The sequence below is a fragment of the Candoia aspera genome, chromosome 1, assembly GCF_035149785.1.
Source record: "Candoia aspera isolate rCanAsp1 chromosome 1, rCanAsp1.hap2, whole genome shotgun sequence".
NCBI lineage: Eukaryota > Metazoa > Chordata > Lepidosauria > Squamata > Boidae > Candoia > Candoia aspera.
Window position 1 is genome coordinate 296,349,641 of NC_086153.1, and position 22,644 is coordinate 296,372,284.

Consider the following 22,644-nt stretch of genomic DNA (forward strand, 5'->3'; position numbering starts at 1 on the left):
AAGTCTTATAAACTTTTTAATTTCAGGTTAGTAATGGCCTTTAACAAATTTATTCTGGCTGCATTCCTATAACCCTCTTAGATGTAAGTTTTCCAAAAGCCAAGGAAAGCTGGCGACTTGGCAGTTTGCTTGTTTATGTGATTTCTGTGGCTGCCTATCTCATAGCTATGATTCTTTATTGTCTTGCACCTTTAAATGTATATCTTCATGCTGTTAAAATGCAAAAGAAAGTAATTATTTGCCTTAGTTTCTTGTATAAAATTATACCCATTAACAATGACACTTAAGCTGAATGTTTCATTCAAACTGAGCTCAACTCTTAGAGATTTAATGATGAAAGAATGTGCTCATGCAGTGCTTTGCCATTGTTTTCTTCTGTAATTTTTTTGACTTCTCAGTTCAGCCTCCGGTCTACAATTTTTGACTTCTACAGTTCAGCCTACAGGATTTCCTGGCAGTCTGTGGTCTCAGTACTAACCAGGTCTAACCCTGTTTAGTTTCCAAGGCTATACAGAATTGATCAGATGGGGCCATTCAAAGTACAGTTGTTTATAATAGGTATATTTTAGGAAATCTGTTTACTTGTAGTTTATAGCATAATAGCAATACACACACACACACAAACACACACACACACTACATTGGCCATGAGGCAATTTTTATGTCTCAGATTTGCCTAAGAGGACAAGGTAGACATATGCTGTACTTGCTTAGTGGCAGAGAGTCAGTTTCTAGTAATTAAAAAGTGAGTGGGATAACAGCATGCTGCTGTACTTTGGTACTCTATGACTGTATCAAATAATTAAATGATTATTAGAAGATCTTTACAGTTTGGATGAATTTGCAGAAGTTCTGCAGGGATAATAGCATGTTGCAGGACATCAGCCTCAAGCATAATCTCTATTTATACAACACCTTTGAACCTTCATAGACACAGAAGCATTCTTAGAATAAGATTGTGGGCAACTGAAGCCCAATACTTTGCCTTCCAATAGATGTCTGTTTTGTGATTGGTCCACCATGACAACTATTTCGTATCTACAATGTGCTTTCAAAATTCTAACTATATCTTCCAATTAATTCTTCCAATTAATTTTTGAAGCATGTATAGCCCTGCTGCATGCCACCCAACCTTCTACTATAGTAAAAGAGATCTCTAAATTGCCTAAGTTTATATTGCTAAAGGAAGAAAGCTCCAGAAATGATACCCATGTAACCTTTATAATTTAGAACCAAGCATTGCATTCATAAAAATGTTAGAATCAAGATGTGTGAAAAACCTCTTGGGGTGATTTTTTGTGAGCTACATTCATTCATGATTAGACAGGAATGGCTGTGAGTGCAAATCCACTGTCAAACTATCATTGAATCCAGAAGGAGTGACATTTCTGATATATACTTTTTGGGATAAGATTGGTCAACAAGGTAGAGATACTCTGCTAGAGTGGGGAACTTGTAGATGTCCAGATATCACTGAACTATCCAGCAGCCCACTTGGCTGATAGTAAGGATTACTGGGAGTGTTAAGGAGCATCCAGAGGGCCTCCATTCCATTTCAAGGTATTTTAAAGAAAATGTTTAAGAATAAATGGACAGTTTTGACCGCGCGGCGGGGTGAGCTCCCGTTGTTAATCCCAGCTCCTGCTCACCTAGCAGTTCGAAAACATGCAAATGTGAGTAGATCAATAGGTACCGCTTCGGCGGGAAGGTAACGGCGTTCCGTGAGTCATGCTGGCCACATGACCCGGAAGTGTCCTATGGACAACGCCGGCTCTAAGGCTTAGAAACGGAGATGAGCACCGCCCCCTAGAGTCGGACACGACTGGACTTTACGTCAAGGGAAACCTTTACCTTTACCTTATGCTTAAATTTGCTGTTAACATGAAAGAGCAGTTCAGACTGACCACACTGTGCAAGTTTGTAATTTTGTCAGTCAAGATAATTCCAAACTACTTATAGCTGGAATAGTTAAATGAAACATTTCTGTACAGAGCCGATATATTTGAGAGGTTGGGAAAAGATTATAATAAGGTAGCTGTTGAATACAGCTTATGCCAAGTCGGTCAGGAGTCCTGTTTGGGTTGGTTCAAGGGGAGGGGGACTCTTTTTCTTTGGCTCTTCAAGTTTTCAAATTTTCACTGCAATTTTTGCAGTAAGTCCAGTGGTAAGCAAGCAGATGAGATAGTACAAAGACAATTGGGATGCTGAGAGTCAGTTGACATTTCATGAGCAATGCAATAAAACCAGGATTAATGTAAATCACAGTTTAATGTTATATATTGACATGACTAATCTCTGTTTTTAGGAAGCCAATCTGCTGCAGTACAGGCCCAGCTTTCAGAAGAGTTCTGAGGCTGATGGATTATACTTTTTCATTTTTTCCTTGATTTTCTAAAGCTTTGGATTTGTTTTTAGTGAAAAGATTTGAAACCCACTTCCTGATACTCCACAAATGGATATTAGGCTGATGTCAAAAAATAAACTATAACTCTCAGATGTTTTTCTAGTATGGTAGCCAGTAGTACATAGTTCCTAGGGAACATATGTTTCATCAGCTTGCTTAGTGTCCTTACAAAAGTGAATGAGCAGTCTTATCTGTGTCCTGCTTCCATTCCTGATTCCTTGCAGTTTTTAAAGGCTATAGCCTGTTGCTTTCTGCTTTTCTAATTTTATTCTTCTTATATCTATTTAGAAGAAAAATAATTATCAGATTGAAATTTGCTAATTAAAGCTATTTTCTAGTATTTGGTTACTGGAGTCTTTGATGTCTCTCTGACAGGACCATGAAATGCATGGGGTGTCCACAGGGACAGAATTTGCTGAACATGGTGCTTTGTAAATGCGGGGACACAGTGTCGCAGCAGCTCATGAATATGAAACGCCCATGATGCTACCTCAGTGGACTTGAGAACACAGATGAATCCTGTCATGTGCTAAATGAGACCAATTTCTTTCATTTAACTTCATCTTCAATCAGACCCTCTTCCATTTGCCTGTTTAAAATTCCCTAAACGTGATGCAGAAGGTAACAGCACTTAGTAAAAAAAAAAAAAAAAAGTTTTGCAGTAGTAAAGAAATTAGAATTGCATGTGGCTGAAGTTCCATGACTTAAAAATCAACTTCTTTTCGTTTTAAAGCCTCTCATTGCACAAAACAGGTCAGTTAACTTTTCAAATCTCTTATTTTATGTGCTCTGCTTTTCTCTAGTTTTGTACAGTATATAAACATTATCAGAGATTTATATTCTTGTATTCTGTGGCTATAGCAAAAACTAGATGATAACTAGGAGACTTTTGTATTCTAATTTGGCTATTGAAAATAACAGGTCAATAATTAGGATCAGAGCCTGTCCCATAACAGTTTGGGTGAATTTGAAAAAGTTCTGCAGGGAACTTAACAGTTGTTTTTCAACTTCGAACTTTGGTGCACAACCCCTTGTAAAAGTGAAGGATCCTATAACTTGAAGACATAAACAAAAGGAAGAAAAATAATCTTACATAAATGTAAACATAATGTAGTTTCTGCCTTCTCCTCACAGATCAGCATCATTGTGGATTTTATGTGACAGTACAGCTGCTTTGGAATTGATTTTAACAATGAACATATGAGCAAAATTATGTATAAATAAACATATTCAGTTCACTGCTATATATGATATGTGGATTTGACCATTAAACTAATACTGGTGTTGGAAAAGGATATCTCTTCTCATCCTAAAACATGGCTGGGTTATTTATAGCTTTCTAGATGTTATAATATTAAACCTACAATCCATTGGCCATCCTGGTTAAGACTGATGGAGTTTAGTGCTTTTGTAGGGCCATGTCCTTTCATTCCTGCCATAAGATTATATGCCATGCAACGTTAGAACAAAGCAGCAACTCTTCCTAAACTCTTGTTATCAGATAAGCATCAGGCAGAGGATAGTCATTCCCAGGAAAGTAATATGAATTGTAATGATCCTTTGCCATGGAACTCTATCCACCCAGTTCCCCCTTCTGCAGTCTTACTCTGTATGTAATATGTGTCACCCTGTTCCTTTAGAAGGGTTTGGGCCCACAGTCTGAAAATCTAGAGACTTCGCTGCTTCAGAGGGGCTCAACTAAGTACCACTTTCTATATTTTACTTTAATTATTGTTCAGTATATTTTTAATCAGCCCAATAATTGGAATTCTCTAGACAGATTTGGAATGTTTAATCTGAGATGCATATATTTGAGATGTGGTTATTAGACTTCTCTGTTCCTCTGTCTAGAGTAACTTGTCTAAACCTATTATCTATCTATCTATCTATCTATCTATCTATCTATCTATCTATCTATCTATCTATCTATCTATCTACCTACCTACCTACCTACCTACCTACCTACCTACCTACCTACCTATTGAATGCAAAGGTTTCAGAAGTAAATGCTATTGATATTATTGAGAACTAAAGAAAAATAGCAAAGTTAACATGTTGCCTTAGATCATCATTTCTGATCACTTGCATCTTGTACTGATTATGTTCTCTGCACGCAGTAGTCTGAACCATGTAGGTTAGTCTATACGGAGTTAATTTGTGGAAGAACTTCCAAAGAGTTGGAAAAAGCCATTAAGGTCATCAAGTCCATTCTTTTACTCAGTACAGGGATTCTGCTTGAACTGATCAAGTGAAGTGAAACGTCTCTTCTTTTGGTAATTGATTTTATTTTTGAACTGAAGTTATCATTAGAAAGTGTTTCCTCTACCATTCCTTTGGAATCTGCCTGCCTTAACGTAAGGCAGGTTAAGGTGGAACCTGACCAATGAAGAATAAAGTTAAGCTGTTACTTTCCATGTAAACTTTGCATTTCCTTGTGCTAAATTTAATTCTATTGAATTTTGTTTCTGCCTAGATTAGCTGGCCTATACAATTTTGTATCATCTGCAATTTGGAAAAGTATTCCTTTCACGATGTCATTAAAAAAAATTGGAAAGTACAATGGCCTAGTTTGAATGCTTCTCTCCAATTTGATGAAGAACAGGTTTGAGCATTCATTGAATATATGCTTTGAGCCAGCTATACATCCTCTTGATTGTCATGCCATCCAGCCCACACTTAACTAGCTTGTTAATCAGAATGTCATAGGGTACTTTGTCAGATGCTTTCCTGAAACCATATGTAACATCTACACCTTTCCTACGTTCTACTACAGAAATTATTCATTCAACAAATGAGATCATGTTAGTTTGGCAAGACCTTATTTCCAAGGTGCTTATAGATCAATCTCTAAAATCCTCTCTGGTATTGATGTCAGATTAACTGGATGGTAGTTCCCTGGATCCTCTTTTTCAGGATAGGCTATCTTACCTCTTTCAATCATTATGTGTTTCACTAGTTCTCTACTTCTCGGCCAGAATATGTGCAGCCACATTGGGGTTTTTTTCCTATTGCCTTTTTGTCCATTGTTTGCAACATTTTAAAAACATTTCCAGTCAATTTTGAATTCCTTTTCTTATGGAATTTAAATGTATTATTGCTCAGGATTCATTTGACGTCCATGTTACAAACTTGTCTACACTTCATTTTGGTTTCCCTTAAAATCAAGGACTCAGTACTATATGGTCATTTTCCTCCAATATTCTTGATTCTACTTCCTTAAGTAAAGGAATTTTATATTTATTGGTTTTTTAATTAAATGTAGTACGCTGCCCAGAGTCACTTTTCTGTGAGATGGATGGCTATACAAATCTGATAAATAAATAATAATACTGAGATGCTAAACAACATTTTGTAGGTAAACAATATCTCTAAAAGCTAGAGGTTTTTCTTTAATGTTATCATACCCACTTCTGATAATGCAGGATATTTTATTAAAATTATTATTTATGGCTCCATAATGCTTCTGATAAAACAAAGCAGTTTTGATAGCCACTCTTATTGCTCAATTTTATACAGTATTCTCTTTGCTAGCTGAAAGAATCTTTTTCATTCTTGATATTTTTTTCTTCATTTTACATTTTGTAAGCTTTGGTTTGTTGTAGAGGACCAATTCCATTAGTCTTTTTAGTATAACCAGCATATGATGAATTCAATTCAGCCTTGACTGGTTGGCAATCTCAGTCCTGTGGTGAAGCAGTTGGATAGCCATCACTGTATTCAGTCCTCACAGCAGGCCTTGCAAGATTAAATGAGTTGTATGAATTGACCTCAATTCATTACTTAGATTAGAAGTTGCCCCGTGGTCTGTGAATTTTGTCTGCTTGCTTTAATAGCTGCTGAGTTTATTAGTTTTAATTCCTGGCTTTTAGTATGTTCAGGCATTGCAGCTCTGATCTAGCATTTTTGGACACTCAGTCTCTTAGAGGCACTCAAAAGGCAAGTTACTCTATGAAAGTATTGGGTCTTAAAGACAACGTATGTGACTTATGCAAGGACCTGAATATTAGGTAGGTGATTCCTAATGATTTAGCTATTGTCCGTCTCTGCTAGTAGATACCTTATTCAGGTAGAGCAGGGAACATAACTTCCATCTAGCTAATGGGTACATATAGTTTTGAGAGGCATAGGAAAGTATACTTCAAAGTGGACATGGTCATGTGAAATAAAAAGTTAAACATAAATAATGTACTCAAACACAGCTTTAAAGTAATGCACACACATAATTCAAACAGTGCACCCATGTGTTCATACATACCTATATTGATACAAACATACTGTACTAAATAAAGCATGTCTTTTCTTTTAGTAGTTTACTATCCTCAAATATACACACACCCACACCAAGTTTTAAAAATTGATATGTACTGTATCACTCCAAAGGAAGATGACCCTGAAGTTAAGATAATTTCCTCAAAAAGAAAATATAGATAGGAAAAAAAATATTTTGTCATAACCAGTTTACCCATCCTGTCCTCCCAGCTGAAACCGGTCCTGGAGATGTTCTCCTTCACAAAAATGTATACATCTGTTACCTTGTATGTACATGTGCTTACATGTATCTATACCTATTAGAAGCCACACTCCAAAAAAGGCAGGACTAGAACAACAAAAATGGATGAATATGAATTGTATTAATAACTATTGATTAAAATTCATTGTCTATAAAATAAGGTTCCACAATTATAAAAATCAGCAATCAAGTAATCCCTTCCAGTTGTGATTCATCTTCAAAGGCATCCATGCTTACCTTCCACCCATTTGCTTGTTTTTAACAACAACTTCTATTCTTAGTTATTGTAAGACAATCCTCCCCCCCCATTCAAGGAAAAAACTTTGTGTTCCTATGATGAAATATGGTACTTTATTCCCCATTTATAATTTATTTCAAGCCCAGTAGAGGGAGCTAAGTCAGCACTAAGGAGACAACTGAGGTAAAGAACACCATGACTGAGTTTTGGGACCAAAAGGAAGACAGGAAGATACAGATTGCTGCTGCAGAATAGAGGAGAAGAGCAGCACAGGGATGTCCACTGGGGGAGGGGAGATTGATGGTACCACATCAAGCACGCATACCTACATGCTTCCATCTTCCACCAGAACACACCACCAAATTTATTGTCTATAACTAGACTTTATGTTACAACCGCATTTCTTCTGACCCAGAGATGCTTCACAGAGATGCTCAACTGATGGAATTAAACCAGTAATTCAGGAGACTGAACTACCCACCTAGCAAGATCAATTGACAAATCAGTAGAGCCAGATCGATCCCCAGGGCAGACCTATTAAAAGACAGATCAGAAAAGTAAAACAAGAGAACACCACTGGTTGTCACCTATAGCTCACAACTCAAGCCACTCAAACGTATTACTAATAACTTACAACTCATATTGGACAATGCCACTTTTGTCAGGCTCTGGGTAGCAAGCCCAAACTTGCATACATTCAATCACACAACATGAAGTAGATTCTCACAAGCAATCAGAAGAAACATGAAAATGATGCTGACATGGGAATTAGAGCCTGCAACAAACCAGATGTCTACGATGCCTCCACTTTTTGTACCAACAGCACTATCACAAGTCCCAACTATTTCACACACAAGATTAGAGATGCCTTCACATGCTGTTCCTCTAACTGATCTATGCTATCCTCTGCCAGCAATGCCCCTCTGGGATCTATGTAGGACAAACAGGCCACACTTTGCACAAAATAATTAATGGACACAAGTTTGACATCAGGACTCATAAAAAGGACAAAGTAAAAGTAGAGCATTTTAACCCTTCAGGACACAAGTTCTGGAACAAAGAAACGTCACCAGCACAATTGAGTGAGAGATTGCTGAACTCACATACTGTACAGTACATCAAAAGGTTTCAGGCTATCTCAAAAGGTCTTAACAAACACAGTGGCATTTTAACACATGAAAATTGTTACTTGATATGGTACTTGTAATCTGCCACACAAGTACAGTAACCTGTATCTGCATAACTACCCTGTCTTCCCCCGCTTTTTCCCCTATCCCAATTTAAATCCTACTTTCAGTTTAGGCATTCCATGCATCTGATAGAGTGAGCTGTAGTTCATGAAAGCTTGTGCCTTTTAATAAAATAGGTTACTCTGGAAATGTAGCCCTTTTGATTTTCGGCGACTACATCAGATTTCTCCTTTTACTGAACGTTACTAGGAAGATGTAAGGAACAGAAAGACAGGATGGAAAAGACGGAGAAAGAAAGTGATGTGATGTGAAATGCAATAGAGTGCAGGTAAAAAGTACAGTGGCAAATGGGAGCAGGAGGCAAAGGAAAGCTGTGAGAAGGTCGTTGTAAAATGCATTCAACCTGTTGGGCTACCTGCAGCCTGGAGGCTGCATTTTTTGCATCTGAGAGCAAAATGCAGTCATGTAAAACTTCAGTTCTGTTACAGAGCATACTTTATCACTCTAGCATAGATTTGCTAAAGAAGGAATCTTAACAGCTCCATTTCCTCTTTATTCATTTGGCTATGAGCTAAAAGCCACTCTGCTTTAGGCAGCAAGTCCTTGGATAGTTGAGGAGGTGGAAGGTATAACTCTGCTGAGACTGTCCAAGCTGTCACTGTCTCTTGCTTTGGTTTGGCTCTGCTTTCAGATTCTCTTTCATTCAGCCCCTTCACCAGGCAGCCAATTAGAGAGAAATCCCACTGTGTGGGTTGCTCCAAGCAATACCCTTGTCAAAAGTCCACGCTAACCCTTGCCCTACTGCAGATGGACCAGTCCTGTTTCCATCAAGGTCACAGGAATCTGCAGAGGAGAAGGAATGTGAAGACGGGACCTGTACATTTGGAACTGTGAGAGGGGATTTTGAAAAAGGCCTGGATATGGGCACTAGACTTCATAGGAAGGGCACTTTTCCAGCTCTTGAATATTAATTTCAGCCAGGGTTGCAGGCAAGGCAGTGCTTAAACAATCAATGGCTTGATGCAAAAGCCGAGTTACAGACCAAATCTGAAATGGGCTTTGCAATGCTAAAATGCCATCATTTAGTTAAGACTGTGTGTGAAGGATTTATTATTTTTTTATTTATTGATCACATTTGTAGGCCACCCACAATCCTGAGCAATGTACAGATTAAAAATATTTAAAAAAATTAAATAACAATCAAAACTTCAGCTGAGCCTGCCAGTTCCCTAGCCATCTGACTAACCTTGACACTAGAATAAATTTCAGAATTGGAACAAGGCAGGTTTGAGAACAGGGTTGGCCAGTGCCTTAAGCGTGAGAGCTTTACACTTTAGCACCAAAGTGTTCAAGAGCTGGTTTACTGAAAGCAGACATGATGTGATTGAGGGAGATTTCATTATACTGGAATGTAAATGGAGCCTGTGTTTCTATGAGTAAGCATGTGTGCGTCTTTGTGCAAAATAAATAAAGATTATTCTTCCATTTACACATAACAACTATTTTTTTTCTTTTGTTTTTATCTGTTGGAATATAGTTAATTTTCTTCGAGAGCATATATCTGTCTGCTTAAACAGTTAAAAAAGAAAAAAGAGGAGGATGTTAGTAGTCACATAGGTTAGGACAAGGGCAAGGATCATGTGTCCCTAAAAATGTTCCTAACTTATGTCCTAGTGCCAGCAGCTATCATGGCTACAATGTCTAACAATATCTGCAGATTCCCTACACCTGTACTGTATTAAGTTACGTTTTTTCATAGAAACAAAATTTCTACAAATATTTGTACTGTACCTGCCTTGAGGTAAACTGTTAGTCCATCTGATTCAGAATTGTCTGTTCCAGCTTTTCTCCATCACCTGATGTTTTTCATTTGAGACGCCAAGGATTGAACAAAGGGCCTTCGGAGTGCAAAGCCTACATTCTATCAATGAGCTATGGTCCCTCCCCAAGTTGCTTCTCCAAAAATAAACTTGGCAAAGTAATTCTTTCTTACTCCTCTTTTATCTCTTGTAGATATACCAGTGATCCCTGACTTGGAAGAAGTACAAGAGGAGGACTTTGCCATGCAAGTGGCAGCCCCCCCTAGGTAACTGTAACCAGAATTGGTTCTGTCTAGTGTGGATCAATTTCTGCCCCACTTGGTTGAATGTTGTGCCATGTGTTATAATGATGGCAATTCAGCTCCTCTGAAGAGAGGAAGTAGCTGCTATAGCTGCTGAGTAAAGATAATAAAAGGCTTTTTTATTAGGACCAACTCCATACTTTAGGCTTCCTGGTGAATGATGGAGGATGCTGATTTCATTTCTGCTCTAACCCCAATCACAGTGTTCAGGTGAATAGAGTGCTGACCTACCGTGACCTGGACAATGACCTCATGAAGTATGCTGCATTCCAAACCTTGGTGAGGCAGTCAGATGGAAACTCAGATTTATTTATATTTCTTCCAGAAAGAAGGTAGCAGCAAGCCTTTTCTGTTGACACTAAAAGCTGACATTTGTTACCCTCTAGATGTCCCTTTTCATTCTAACGTAATATATGAATATTTTACCCACTCTTTTGATAGAGCCCTTGGTCTTGGAAGACTAGATAATATCTAGTGAGCTTATCTTCTTATTGCCTATGCAACATCTTTGATGTTACTTTTAACCATCTTTGGACATTCCTTAATTATATAGTTCATTTGGCAGAATGTCTTTCCCTCAAGTTTTCATAATAGGTTATCATATTCAGTTTATATTTGGGAGATAAATCTGGATGCCCGCCTTCTGGGGGCGGAGCAAAATGTGGGGGTTTTCCCCCCGCCCAGCTCTTGCAACTGCCACGTGGCCCCCCTAGTGTGTGCCAGGGCGCTGAACCAAGGTCCCCTGGAGGCGGGAATGAAACAGGGCTCCGTGCGCATGGTTGGTGGTGCTGCTGCCGCTGGCCAGCAGTCCGCTCGGGTGCTGTGGGGATCTGAGCTCCCTTCCTGCCGGTCTTCTTTCTGGGCTCCCACTGCCTGCCGCCTTTCGCACTCACTTTCCCCTCCCACAGTTTCAGCTCGGCCAAGTGCGCAGCCCTGGCTATTGCTTCCATCCATAATTTTTGAGAATTACAAGGATGTAATGTAGTTGTAACCAGAGAGCCTCACCCAAGAAGAAAACACTTCTCCAAATGTTTGCTTGCTGTGATTGCTTTTGAAAGCGTTTTTTGATTGAGATGTTAGTGCATTTGGTTTGCTTTGCTCCCATGCTGGCTCTGTGTGTTTTTCAGAGGAGGAATAGGACTACCTTGCTGTTAGTGGATAAAATGCAGAGGTTGCTACTTGCTCTTGGAGCAGCTGTGATTTTTAATGTGTTTTCATAGGATGGAGAGATTGATCTCAAACTGCTCAGTAAAGTCTTAGCACCAGAGCAAGAAGTACGAGAGGTGAGTTTGTTCTGAAATGGAACAGGGAGAAGAACATGAACACATCTCTTTGCTAGGCCTGTCCTTCAGTTCAGCATTGATTGAAGAATGTTTGTTCCAGTGCCACTATTTCAGTTCTTCTCAGTTTCCTTAGGAAATTTTCTTATCAGAATCAGAGCACTGATTCAGCACCAGATCTGGACAACCTTTTAATGTTACTAAAGTTTTTTAATTGGGGGTGAGGGCCACTGTGTCAAGGAGTTTGGTCTAGTGGTTAAGGCACCAGGCTAGAATCCAGGAGACCATGAGTTCTAGTCCTGCCTTAGGCATGAAAGCCAGCTGGGTGACCTTGGGCCAGCCATTCTCACTCAGCCCAACTCACCTCACAGGGCTGTTGTGGGGAAAATAGGAGGAGGAAGGAGTATTGGGTATGTTCCCCGCCTTGAGTTATTTACAAAAATAGTAAAGGCAGGATTAAAAAAATGAAAAAAAAAATCTCTATGCAGCCATCTCTATGCAGACAAGCTCAACTGAGAAGTTCTTCTGACTTTCTCCTGCAAAGAGAGCTGCTCCCGCTATTATTTTTAGCACTTAGGGATTGGGCCCTTGCTGTAGTGTTTTTTTTCCCTGCCATTTGAATTGTGTCAGCATGTTTAGAAACATCTCTCCCCTATTGGTACACGTTTTACATCTGTTATCGTTCTTTGACAGGATGATGTCATCTGGGACTGGAACCATCTCTACACAGAGGTTGCCTCTGAACTTCTAAGCGAATGGGACTCTGGGCAGTCAGAAAAAGAAGAGAACCTTGTTGTGAACAAGAATACTTGAGCTTTGACTATTTGATTGCACAGAAGCACAGTTGTAGACACATTCCTTTTTAGTATGATATTTAACTGAGGAATTATTTTTGTCTACATAATGTAACAATCGTTTTTTCAGAAATATATCTAATAGAACTCAAAAGGAGTTTTGTATTGGTGTTCAAGTTAATTGGTTATAATTTTTATTAACTGGGCAGTACCTTCAATTCTCTTCAGTACTTAATGTTTTTCCAAGTACTTACATATCCAGCTTAAGATGGTTTTTCTTAAATACATGTATGCCTCATCTTAAAAAGTGATGCTTTATCCTCAGAGCCATTATAGATAGTTCATAGATGAGTCCAGGCATATTAAATCAATTTATTACTTTTCCTCACTTAAGTAGTGACTCTAACATATATTCAAATTTATTTAAATGTACGTGAATAATGAATGAGTAAAGAGGCAACACAAACAAAAAGCAGCACAAGTGCACCATATATCACATGAGCTTTTTGAATTTGGAAATGAACTGGGAGTACGAGTTTCCTGTTCTAAAATATGCTGGCGGTTTGCTGCTTTCCCAAGATCATAATGTGTGAATTTATCTATGCTAAAAGTACACTTAGGAATGCTGTGGGCAGTGAAATGGAGCCATCAACAAAAGAACCCACCATGTTTCTGCATTGTCAGTATATTGTAGGTGTAAGAGAAAGGGAAATGGAAAAATTTTCTGTTTGACGTGCTGAGCCACAATAGTAGGGAAAGCAGCAGGGCTGAGCATATCTTTTGAAAGAGATTTGTCAGAATGTGCAAATGCATCTAAGAAGCCCCTTGTTTTAAATTGCCAAAACAGCTATGGCTCTTTCCCAGGTTTGCCTGGTTCCTTTAGAAGCTGCTCCCAGCTCCCTCCACTTGTATGTGCAAGTAGAGCCCCTCTCCCTCTTTTCCTGGCTGGTTGGCTGCTGAACCATATTTCCCAAGGGGAAGGGAGAAACAGCCTGCTCAAGAGCACCCCCACCCCCAGATCCCTCTTGCAAACTCCAGCCAAGAGGAGGAACTGCTATAGCTGCACTGCTTGAGAACTGACTTGCCCTGACGGGGAGGAGAAGTCAGGATAACTGGGCACCCCAATTTCAGAAATCAGCCTGGAAGGAACAGGCAGGCATTGTCAGTACTGAAGCTATCTATTACTCTGTGGCAAGCATAAAAAACAACTACAGCAAATGAAGGGTTTGAGTCCCTGCATTTTAATTCTGCATCCCCTTGGGCTCTTTATGTGCAGAGGTGATGCATACATATAATAATATAATAACAATTAATTATTGAGAGAGAGAGAGAATCTGGAAACATCAATTTCATTAATAAGAAAAAAAGAATGTGCAGGCCAGCTGAGTCGCTTGTTGAGCAGCCCAGCCCATTTTCTCTCTCCCTGCCCATCCCCATGGCTTTTGAGAATAGTCAAGAGTGACAAAAACAGTCAGGGGCACGGGGTGGTTCAATCTTCCTCCCAATGCTGTGCTGCTGAAAAATCTGAAAAAGAAGTAGAGGGGAGTTGATAGCCAGTATTTGAACTGTCCCTATTTGGACATGCGTGGGTAAATAAAAACAAGGGACAAGCCATTGTCTTGTATTAAATTCACAAGCAGACTGCTTTTCCTTGACAGTCTTTCTTCATTCAACTGCCTTTTCTTTCCTCCATGACCAACATAGGTTTGCTCTTTTTATTCAAAGATTTAAACAGGTAGAAATAATTGCAGATTTTCCTGAGCCAAAACCGCCATTCATTCACATCAACCTGCATACCAACCCAATGCAAAATCTAGCTGGCTAGGCTAGGTCTGAATTCTGGAAGAACTCAGGCAGGGTACCCACCATGCATAGTATCTTATTCTGGATGATGGTTCCAAAGAACTACAGTTCTTGTGGATTGTGTGTCTTCCAAGAAGGTGTGATGACTGGAACTCTCGTGCATTCATTCAATTACGACTCATAAGCTTCTGCTTATAAATCTATTTTAATGGAACGTAGCGTTCAGTACAGAGAAAAAGTTGTGAATGGAATTTCCCGTGCATTTCTACATTTTAAAATCACAGTAACTTCAATTCCCCCCCACTGTCCCCTTAGGTATGTGCCCCCTCCTCGTTCTAGCAGAAGGCTGTGACAGTTCTTTGCAGATGACCTTGGTGCGAAGAGCAGCTAGCCCAAACAAGATGATTCACACTCCAACCATGCCCCCGCTTCCTGCCGGTCGACTCGCAGGTTGACACGGGTTGCTGCAAGATGGATGCAAGTCCGATAAGATGTTCTGGGAACATTTGATTGGGGAGCATGAGAGAAGGCTTGACCAGTCCATCAAAGTTTTTCCGATCCCATCTTGGCGCTTTTATCATACTTCCTCATATGTTTCCAGCAGATTGCCATTTCCGCCTCCAGTTGTTTCAGGAACTATCTTTTGGTGTCAGAACTGTATCTCTTGTATCATGTTGCGTTCTTATTCTTTGAAGTTGTCATTCTCTGTACAGTGCCTAAGCTGAAATCTTCCTGAACAGATCTTTCTGCCTTTTTGGCTTGCCTTGAGTGGGACTCTCACACTCTGTCTTTCATACATATCCATTCACACAAATACATGGCATAAAGTTCTACATGGCTTTACTTACATATATTCTATCTTTCCTCTAGTAGCAAAGGGCAGTATACATAACATTCCTTCCTCTGGGTTTTCCCCACAACAATCCTGTAAGGTAGCATGGTGTGAGAGAGAATGAATGGTTCAAAGTCATCAAGTGAATTTCCTTAGCTGAGGGCGAACTTGAACCTGGGTCCTAGCACAATATCTTAACTGCTACACCACATTGGCTTTCAGTAATTGGCATTATATGCTGGTAACCATATCTTGGCAATCCTGATACATTAAGGCTTCACTAATGTTATACGTGGTTAACACGTTCTAACATTTTGGGCCAAATGAATTGAAGGTGCATACAGCTGTGTGCAATAGCTTAGACACCCATGTCAAATTGTATGTTTTGTTGAATCCCTGAGAAGTTAACATAATTTGTACATGTAGTAACTAAGTTAAATATATATTTCTGCATAGTTGAATGCATACTTACTATTTGTAGTGGTTTACAGATTCAGAAAAAGAAAAGAGTGAATATGGCAGGTGCAGAACTTTGTGCACCCTTTCAGTAAGTACTTTGTAATGCTTCCTTTGGTAGAGTCTTTCTATTCTTGCTTTTAGAATGTCTTCCCATTCAGAAAACAATGCAGAACCCCTCTGAGAAATATTCTTACATCTCCTCGCATGCATGAATCTCTGCACAGAATCACCATTGTCGTCGTCGTTGTCATCATCATCACCATCAGTATTCAGTCTGGAAATTGGGAACGAGACTGGGGAATCGCCACTTAACTGCTGTTAAGGTGCTTTTCAAAAGCTTCGCCATTTTTTCTCCACGTATCTCTTGTGTAGTAGTGGCAAAACAGTTCAATTTTTGTTTCTTCAGTCCAAAGCACTTGGTTCCAAAATGTTTCAGGCTTATGATGATTTATCGTGCATACCTTAGATGATGATTTTTATGATGGGGGGGACAAAAAGGTTTCCTTCTAACAACTCTCCCATGAGGATTATCGTGGTATAAATGATGGTGTACTGTGGACCTGTGGACAACTACTCCTGTGCCAGCTTCACTCTTCAGCAGGTTGTTTGCAGTGATCTGTGGGTTCTCCTGTGCAGATCAGGCATGTTTAGGGACAGTTCTAGGAGAATGTTTTTCTTGAACTTTGGGATCTTACCTGAATTTCAACAATTCTGTGTAACTTCTATTTCTTAACCGTGTTTCTCATAGTTGAAATTGCTAGCTGGAAGCAATTCAAGATTTTTGATAGCTTTCCCTGCTTTTTAAGAGTGCATTTTTTCATTTTCAAAGACTCAGATAGCTGTTCAGAGGATCCCACAATTTTTGAAAGTAGGCAGAGCAACAAGCACAACCTGAGAGGTTAGAAGGGCTAAATATTTGTTTATCTGTGGAATTGTCTTCACCTGGTTAATTAAATAATAAACCTAATCAGTCATTTGCTTTTGGGGTCTTATTAACAACTTTGCTGTACAGTAGAAAAAGAAAAAGGTAGAACTGAATCAACTGGGTATCTAAAGTTCTGCACCTGCCATATTAACTTCTTTTTTATTTTGAATTTGTATGTATTCAAAGTTGCAGAAAATTGGGTTTAATTTTGTACCATATAGAGATTGTATCATTTTCTGTTCATGTAGGGATTCAGTGAAACATACCATTTGACCTGTAGTGCTTAAACTTTTGCAGGCAACAGTACCTGGAAACACAGAAAGAAAATGTATATTTCACTTCTTAATTGCAAGCTGTGGGACTTACAAGGAAAGGATGCTTTCTGTCTTTGATGTTAGGGTCAAATTTGAACCTGTTCTTCTCTCCAGTTGGTGTCCTGGTGTCTCTGCCTTTCTGCTGTTCATCTTTGCATTCTAAAACCTGAAGGGACTGTGTACCAAGACAGAAGGTCTCTGTTGCCTCTGGGCAGGGTTGATGCAGTGGACCCTAAATCTCCTTAGATTACATGGCCTATATTTCCAGCTATGCACATTTTCCCTTCTGACGTACACATTTATTTCATTTCAGCCTGAAAACAAAAGATCTCCAATACTGGGCAATTGAAATTGAAACAGGAAAAGAAGCTATTTCATTCAACTTCTTAGACATTGTTTCAAGGACACAGAATGGAAGAGCAAAGAGCCAACAGAAGAACACAAAAGCAGGAAATCCTAAATAGGATCTCCAAAACTGACATGTATAGCATATTTTTCAGTTGCATTCATATATTGAATCCAGCAACTTCTTTTGACTTGATTTTGTCACTCTGTTAATCTCTCTCACTTTATTTCAGTCAGCTACAACAGAGAGAAGAAGAAACAGCATGATGAAGCAGGCAGATCTGAAACTCTTAACAAGAGTCTCTGCGATTTGCAGCAGATCAGGAAGGATTTTTCTTAGGGTTACTTCAACAATAGTAGCACCAAAGGACTCCCTCTGTCAAAATTACACTGCTGAAATGAAGCTTAGGAGAAAACAGTAATTCTATGTGCAAAAGAACAGTAGTTTTATTCAGTTTTGATACTCAGCTTCCTGGTTTTAGAATTACTTTGTTCTAAGTGAATGGATGCTTCCAAATGGAATGACTCCTAGCAGTATTAATGAAAAGATATCATGGAGCTATTCTGAAGACTTGACCTCCTTAACAGAATTGATCTGATAAATACAAAAGGAGAAAGATTGCTGGGAAAACACAGAACACTCAAGAGGGAAAACAACTCATAAAACCCTATGAATGAAACAGAATGACTTATTGAAAACTCATTTGTATCAAATAAGGATTCTTGGGTCTGTATGTAGTAGTGCTGTACTTTACCTCCACTGACCCACCCATGTCTGAAGCTTGCCTGCCCTTGCCTATTGAGACAGGAACAGGGGACTTCCGGTAGGGACATGGAGGACTGAACAGCTGTGCCCGTGAGCTCCACAGGCAGACTGGCATTGTGGCAGTTTTTTCAGGCTCAGGCTGGCTTCTCCTGAAGCTCAGAAGCATTTTTCTGGACCAAGGAAAACACTCAGAATTGACCCATTTGTCGGACTTCCAGTGAGAAGATGGCCGACTGAACAGCCTGCCTGAGTGCTCAGCGGGCAGATCTGGCAGTGTGCTTTCTTTTGCGGGGATGCAGGCAGGCTTTTCCTGTTGCCCTAGAGTATTTTCATGGACAGAAAACACTTGGAATTATCCCATTTGTAGTTCAGAACATCCCCTTGTAATCTTAGGTTCATCAACAGCGTTGGCACTAATTCGGTAAGAGGAGACAGGAGTCAGGGATACCATCATTTTCCAGACCACGCTGCAGCCCTTTTGGGACATTAGGTTAAGCCTTTCTCATTTCTAAATCACCTAATCTATATATGTTTTAAGTTTTGTACCCCACGAGGCTTTTTACAGCAAGAAGAAACGAATCTCTTGGTGTTAAACATCGTTTCTGAATCAGATTTAAAAAAAAAATTTTTTAACTGCTTGCTTACTTCCCATTTAAAATTTAAGGAGGACTGAGAATAAATAATAATTTCACCATTACTATTTCTGTATCTAACTTGAAGGATTTAACTTTTTCCTACATGTTTAATTTGATGTTTTGAGTTTTGAGTTTTCTGTTCACTTTCCTTGGATGCTGTATTTGCTGGTTTGAATACTTTTTGTTTTGTTAATTTTATTCAATACCTTCTGGAAGCCTTTCATTAACTCATTAGCTTTTATCTTTATTAGCCAAGTATTTTACTGCCTGAACTATGGACGACCTTAAAAAAGCTGCTTCAGAACTTTGGGCTGAACTCGGTGCTGACTTCAAACAAATTATATATGAAACTACTCAAGCTATTTTGCAAGACGTCTGGGATATGATCTTTAAAATGTATCAATTGGCTGGGGACTTTCTAAAGGGAGAAGAGATTTACCAAGAAGGAGGCATTTTTTCCGATTGTGAGAGTGAAGAAATGCCAGCTGATGAATATATGTTGGTCATGAAGGAGTTACAATCTGACTTGCAAGATAACAACTGGTTTGTTTGTCTTAGTTTGTTTTGAGAACGAGATAGTTCTGTTACATGAAAAATTTTCTGTTGACTTTTTAAGGGGGGCAGTGGGCTTGTGTATAATATGAAAAATAAATGTTCGGGTTTATTTTGAGGCAGGATAAGAAATTAAGAATAAGTATGTGGATTGATTCTAAGGCTGTATGATTCTATTTTTCTGTAATGATTTAAAGTCTGTTTTTAAGGTTTAATAGAGTTAAGATTATAGTATTAAGCATAAAAGTAGATAATTTTCAAATATTTATATAATTTGATTGTTAACATAGTGGCCAGAAATATATAGAATAGTGATAGGAGGGAAATACTTTATAAATGGGTTTTTATGGGCGGGGGGAGTTGATTTGAAGGTTTATATATTTATTTTCTTTTATATATAGGGGGAAGAAGCAATTGCTTTTATTGATATATACAATGTCTATGGGATGATTTATAGAAATAATGTGATTTTTGGTTAGATTTAGAGTAAGGATTAATTATGGAAATTGCTATATATTCTTGCTGAAAGTCAGAAGTCACTTCTTATGTAATCTTTAAAATTCTTTTTCTTGTGTTTTTCACTCTTTTTTCGTTTTTCTTTGTAGTTTTTTTTGTTCTTTGTCTTTTTGTAGTTTTTATCTACACTCTAAACTTAATAAAATTCTTTAAAAAAAAAAAGGAATTGACCCATTTGTCCTCCGGATGGCGAATTGCAGCCAGGAGATCGTAAACAGTGCTTGCAACGATGAGTTAAGAGTTCTCCAGGAGGCTGGGATGTCACCATTTCCAAGCTGCACTGCAGCCTTAAAGGGACATTAGGTCCAGCCACCCCATTTCTAAAGTATCCAATTTATTTATTTTTAAGTATTTCTACCTAAGAGAGGCTTTCTACATTAAGGAGAAATGATCCCTCTTGGTGCTTGTTATTTTTGTGATTAACTTTAAAAAAAAAAATGGATTTTGCTTTCCAGCCAATACTAAGGAGTATTGTATTATACTTATTGTATAAGTATAAGTATATTATCGTCTCCCTGTTATTATTTTTGTGCTAATTTGAAGATTTTACCATTTTTCCTATACGTTGAATCTGCTGTTCTGAACTTTTACTTTCCTTTTGTTACTTTCTCTGGGGAACTGTCATCTTAATTCAGTTTGGAAATTTTCCATTACCTTTCACTGTCTAGGGGGCATCATAACTTACTGCCTCAGACATGGAGTATCTTAACCAGGCTTTCTCTGACTTCCATTGAGATATTAAAGCAGATATTAAGCAGATTTTTTTCTGATTCCTGCCAAGTTTATTATGCAAGACATTCAGAGCATTGTGGAAAATATGTGGTCTAAAATGTACCATCTGGTTGGGGATGTGGATGAAAGTGAAGAATCTAACAGCAATGGAAATGTCTGTCCTAAGAGATTTGGGCTTCTGTTGAAATGCTGGATGAAATTGACAATGCTGAATTGAAGAACTTAAATGGAGAAATTGAGCTGCAAGACATGAGTGAATTTGACTTTCTGATGGAATGTTATGGAAAAAGTTATTATGTATGGGAGGTTTTTTGAAGAGAAGTCTGTGTTTCTGAGGGGAGCAGTTGAGCTGTTTGATTTCTTTAAGAAAATAGCTGTGTTTATTACAGGGATCTGTAAATGTTTTGGTCTATTTTGAAGTGGGTTAAGGGACTAAAAATATTTATCTGGATGGTCTTTTGGCTTTGGATGATTTTACTTATCATTAATGATTGGGATTATGATTATTAAGGATTTTTAAAAATATTAATTCATGTTTCTTGTATTATTAATTATAATGGCAGACAATTTACATGCTTTTTTATTTTTGATCTTTATTATAGTAGACAGGAATGTATAGAATAGTAGTAGGAAGGGAATAATTAAGTAATTGTTATTTTAGGGGGGGAATTGATTAGGTGATTTATACTTTTCTTTTAATGTAAGGGGAGGGAGCAATGGTATTTAGTGATTTTTGTAATGTGCTAAGGGGTTGACTTGTAGAAATAATGTGATTTTGGTTTAATATAGAGTAAGGGATTGATTATGGAAAATTGCTGTATATCCTTGAAGTTTAACATTGGAAGTCACTTGTTTTTGCAATCTATTTTTAAAAATTTCTCTTGTGTTTTCACACTTTTTTAGTTCTTTTTTTGGTAGTTTTTTGTTTTTTTGTATCTTTTATCTTTTTTTGAAATTTAATAAAATTATTTTTTAAAAAAGAGACAGAAACAGGAATAGTCAGTCTACCATCCCATGCCTTTACATAAACATCTAATATTCCTTCAGAGCTAAACATATGCTTTATAAATACTGTAGTCCCAAATTCAGCATAGCAAGGTTGGAAAAGCCCTTTCCTGAAACTCTGAAGAGCCACTGTGGGTTGTGGTAGACAATATTCATGGACAGCCATTTTGTTTTCTGATAGCTCAGAGGGTGTGGTCAGCAACATAATGCCATGGAATTATGAAATTAAATAAAAATAAGCTTTTTTTTAAAAAAAAGATATACTTCCTGTTAAAATCACAACAACAAAAATATGCTGCTGCTGAGAACTGCCATTTTGGTAGCACAGGAGATTTGAGGGAGCACAAAATAGGGCTTTGGGGTACAAGAAGCCTGGGGGCTGCCATTTGCCAACCTCTGAGCTAGATAGATGATTTTGATTTGGTATAAGAAAGCCAGCCTTGTTTCTTCCTAAAAATCAGTGTTGCAGTCATGTCAATTATAAGCAATTACCTAAATAAAGAATATGTATAATTTGAGTTCAACACTCATAATTTCAATTATGCAAATTGCATCAGTAGGAACAAAGAGAGTTGATTTCTCCATTTTATCTTCCTCTCTTTGTGGCTTCTTTTAGGTCCTAATTTTACCTGCATTTACAGTGTTTAGAAGGCAGCTAGGAATGGTTACTTCCTCTTTCAAATGACTTGATGTTCCAGGATGAGCTGTGGATAATTGTTATATAATCAAACAGAAACAATGAGACTGAACAAGTTCTCAGCTGTGTGCTGGAATGTATCCAGGTGTCACAGGTGAGATAGAGTTGCACAGCGAACACTGGTTTCTAAGGGGGTTCTCTGGAAACTAATTGCATCTGTTGACAACTACAGAGCACAGTATTCTTTTTTGTAATTTCTCTGGGTTGCATTGAAGGTCTTCTGAAACAATTCTCTTTAATTCACCAATATGATCGTATTCTTCATCATTTTCTATATTAAAATTGTTCTTTTAAATATAGATGGCAATACATGGAGAGAATGCAGTGCGTGCTACTTATGCATTAGAGCAGTCAGTCTTGAAGAAATATGATAATCAGGTGTAAAACATCAGGGAGGTTTCCCAAACAACTCTCATAATAAAGTCTCTTGCCACCTGCAAGCTCCAGAAAGGCCACTTCGTTAAATGAGACAAAGAGATTGGAGATCAGCAGAGCTACTATGTTAATAACTTGGAAAGATGATGC

At 38.2% G+C, this 22,644-nt stretch overlaps 1 protein-coding gene across 1 annotated transcript in view; it reads left to right on the forward strand.

Moving 5' to 3' along the window:
• The window catches only part of IFT43 (intraflagellar transport 43), a 76,522-nt gene extending 63,830 nt beyond the window's left edge, over positions 1-12,692 (forward strand). The window contains exons 6-9 of the mRNA XM_063290138.1: positions 10,356-10,428; positions 10,668-10,743; positions 11,685-11,747; positions 12,438-12,692. Coding sequence (XP_063146208.1) covers positions 10,356-10,428; positions 10,668-10,743; positions 11,685-11,747; positions 12,438-12,557 — 332 coding nt within the window. The 3' untranslated portion in view covers positions 12,558-12,692. The remainder of the gene's footprint in view (positions 1-10,355; positions 10,429-10,667; positions 10,744-11,684; positions 11,748-12,437) is intronic.
• Positions 12,693-22,644: the final 9,952 nt, after the last annotated feature.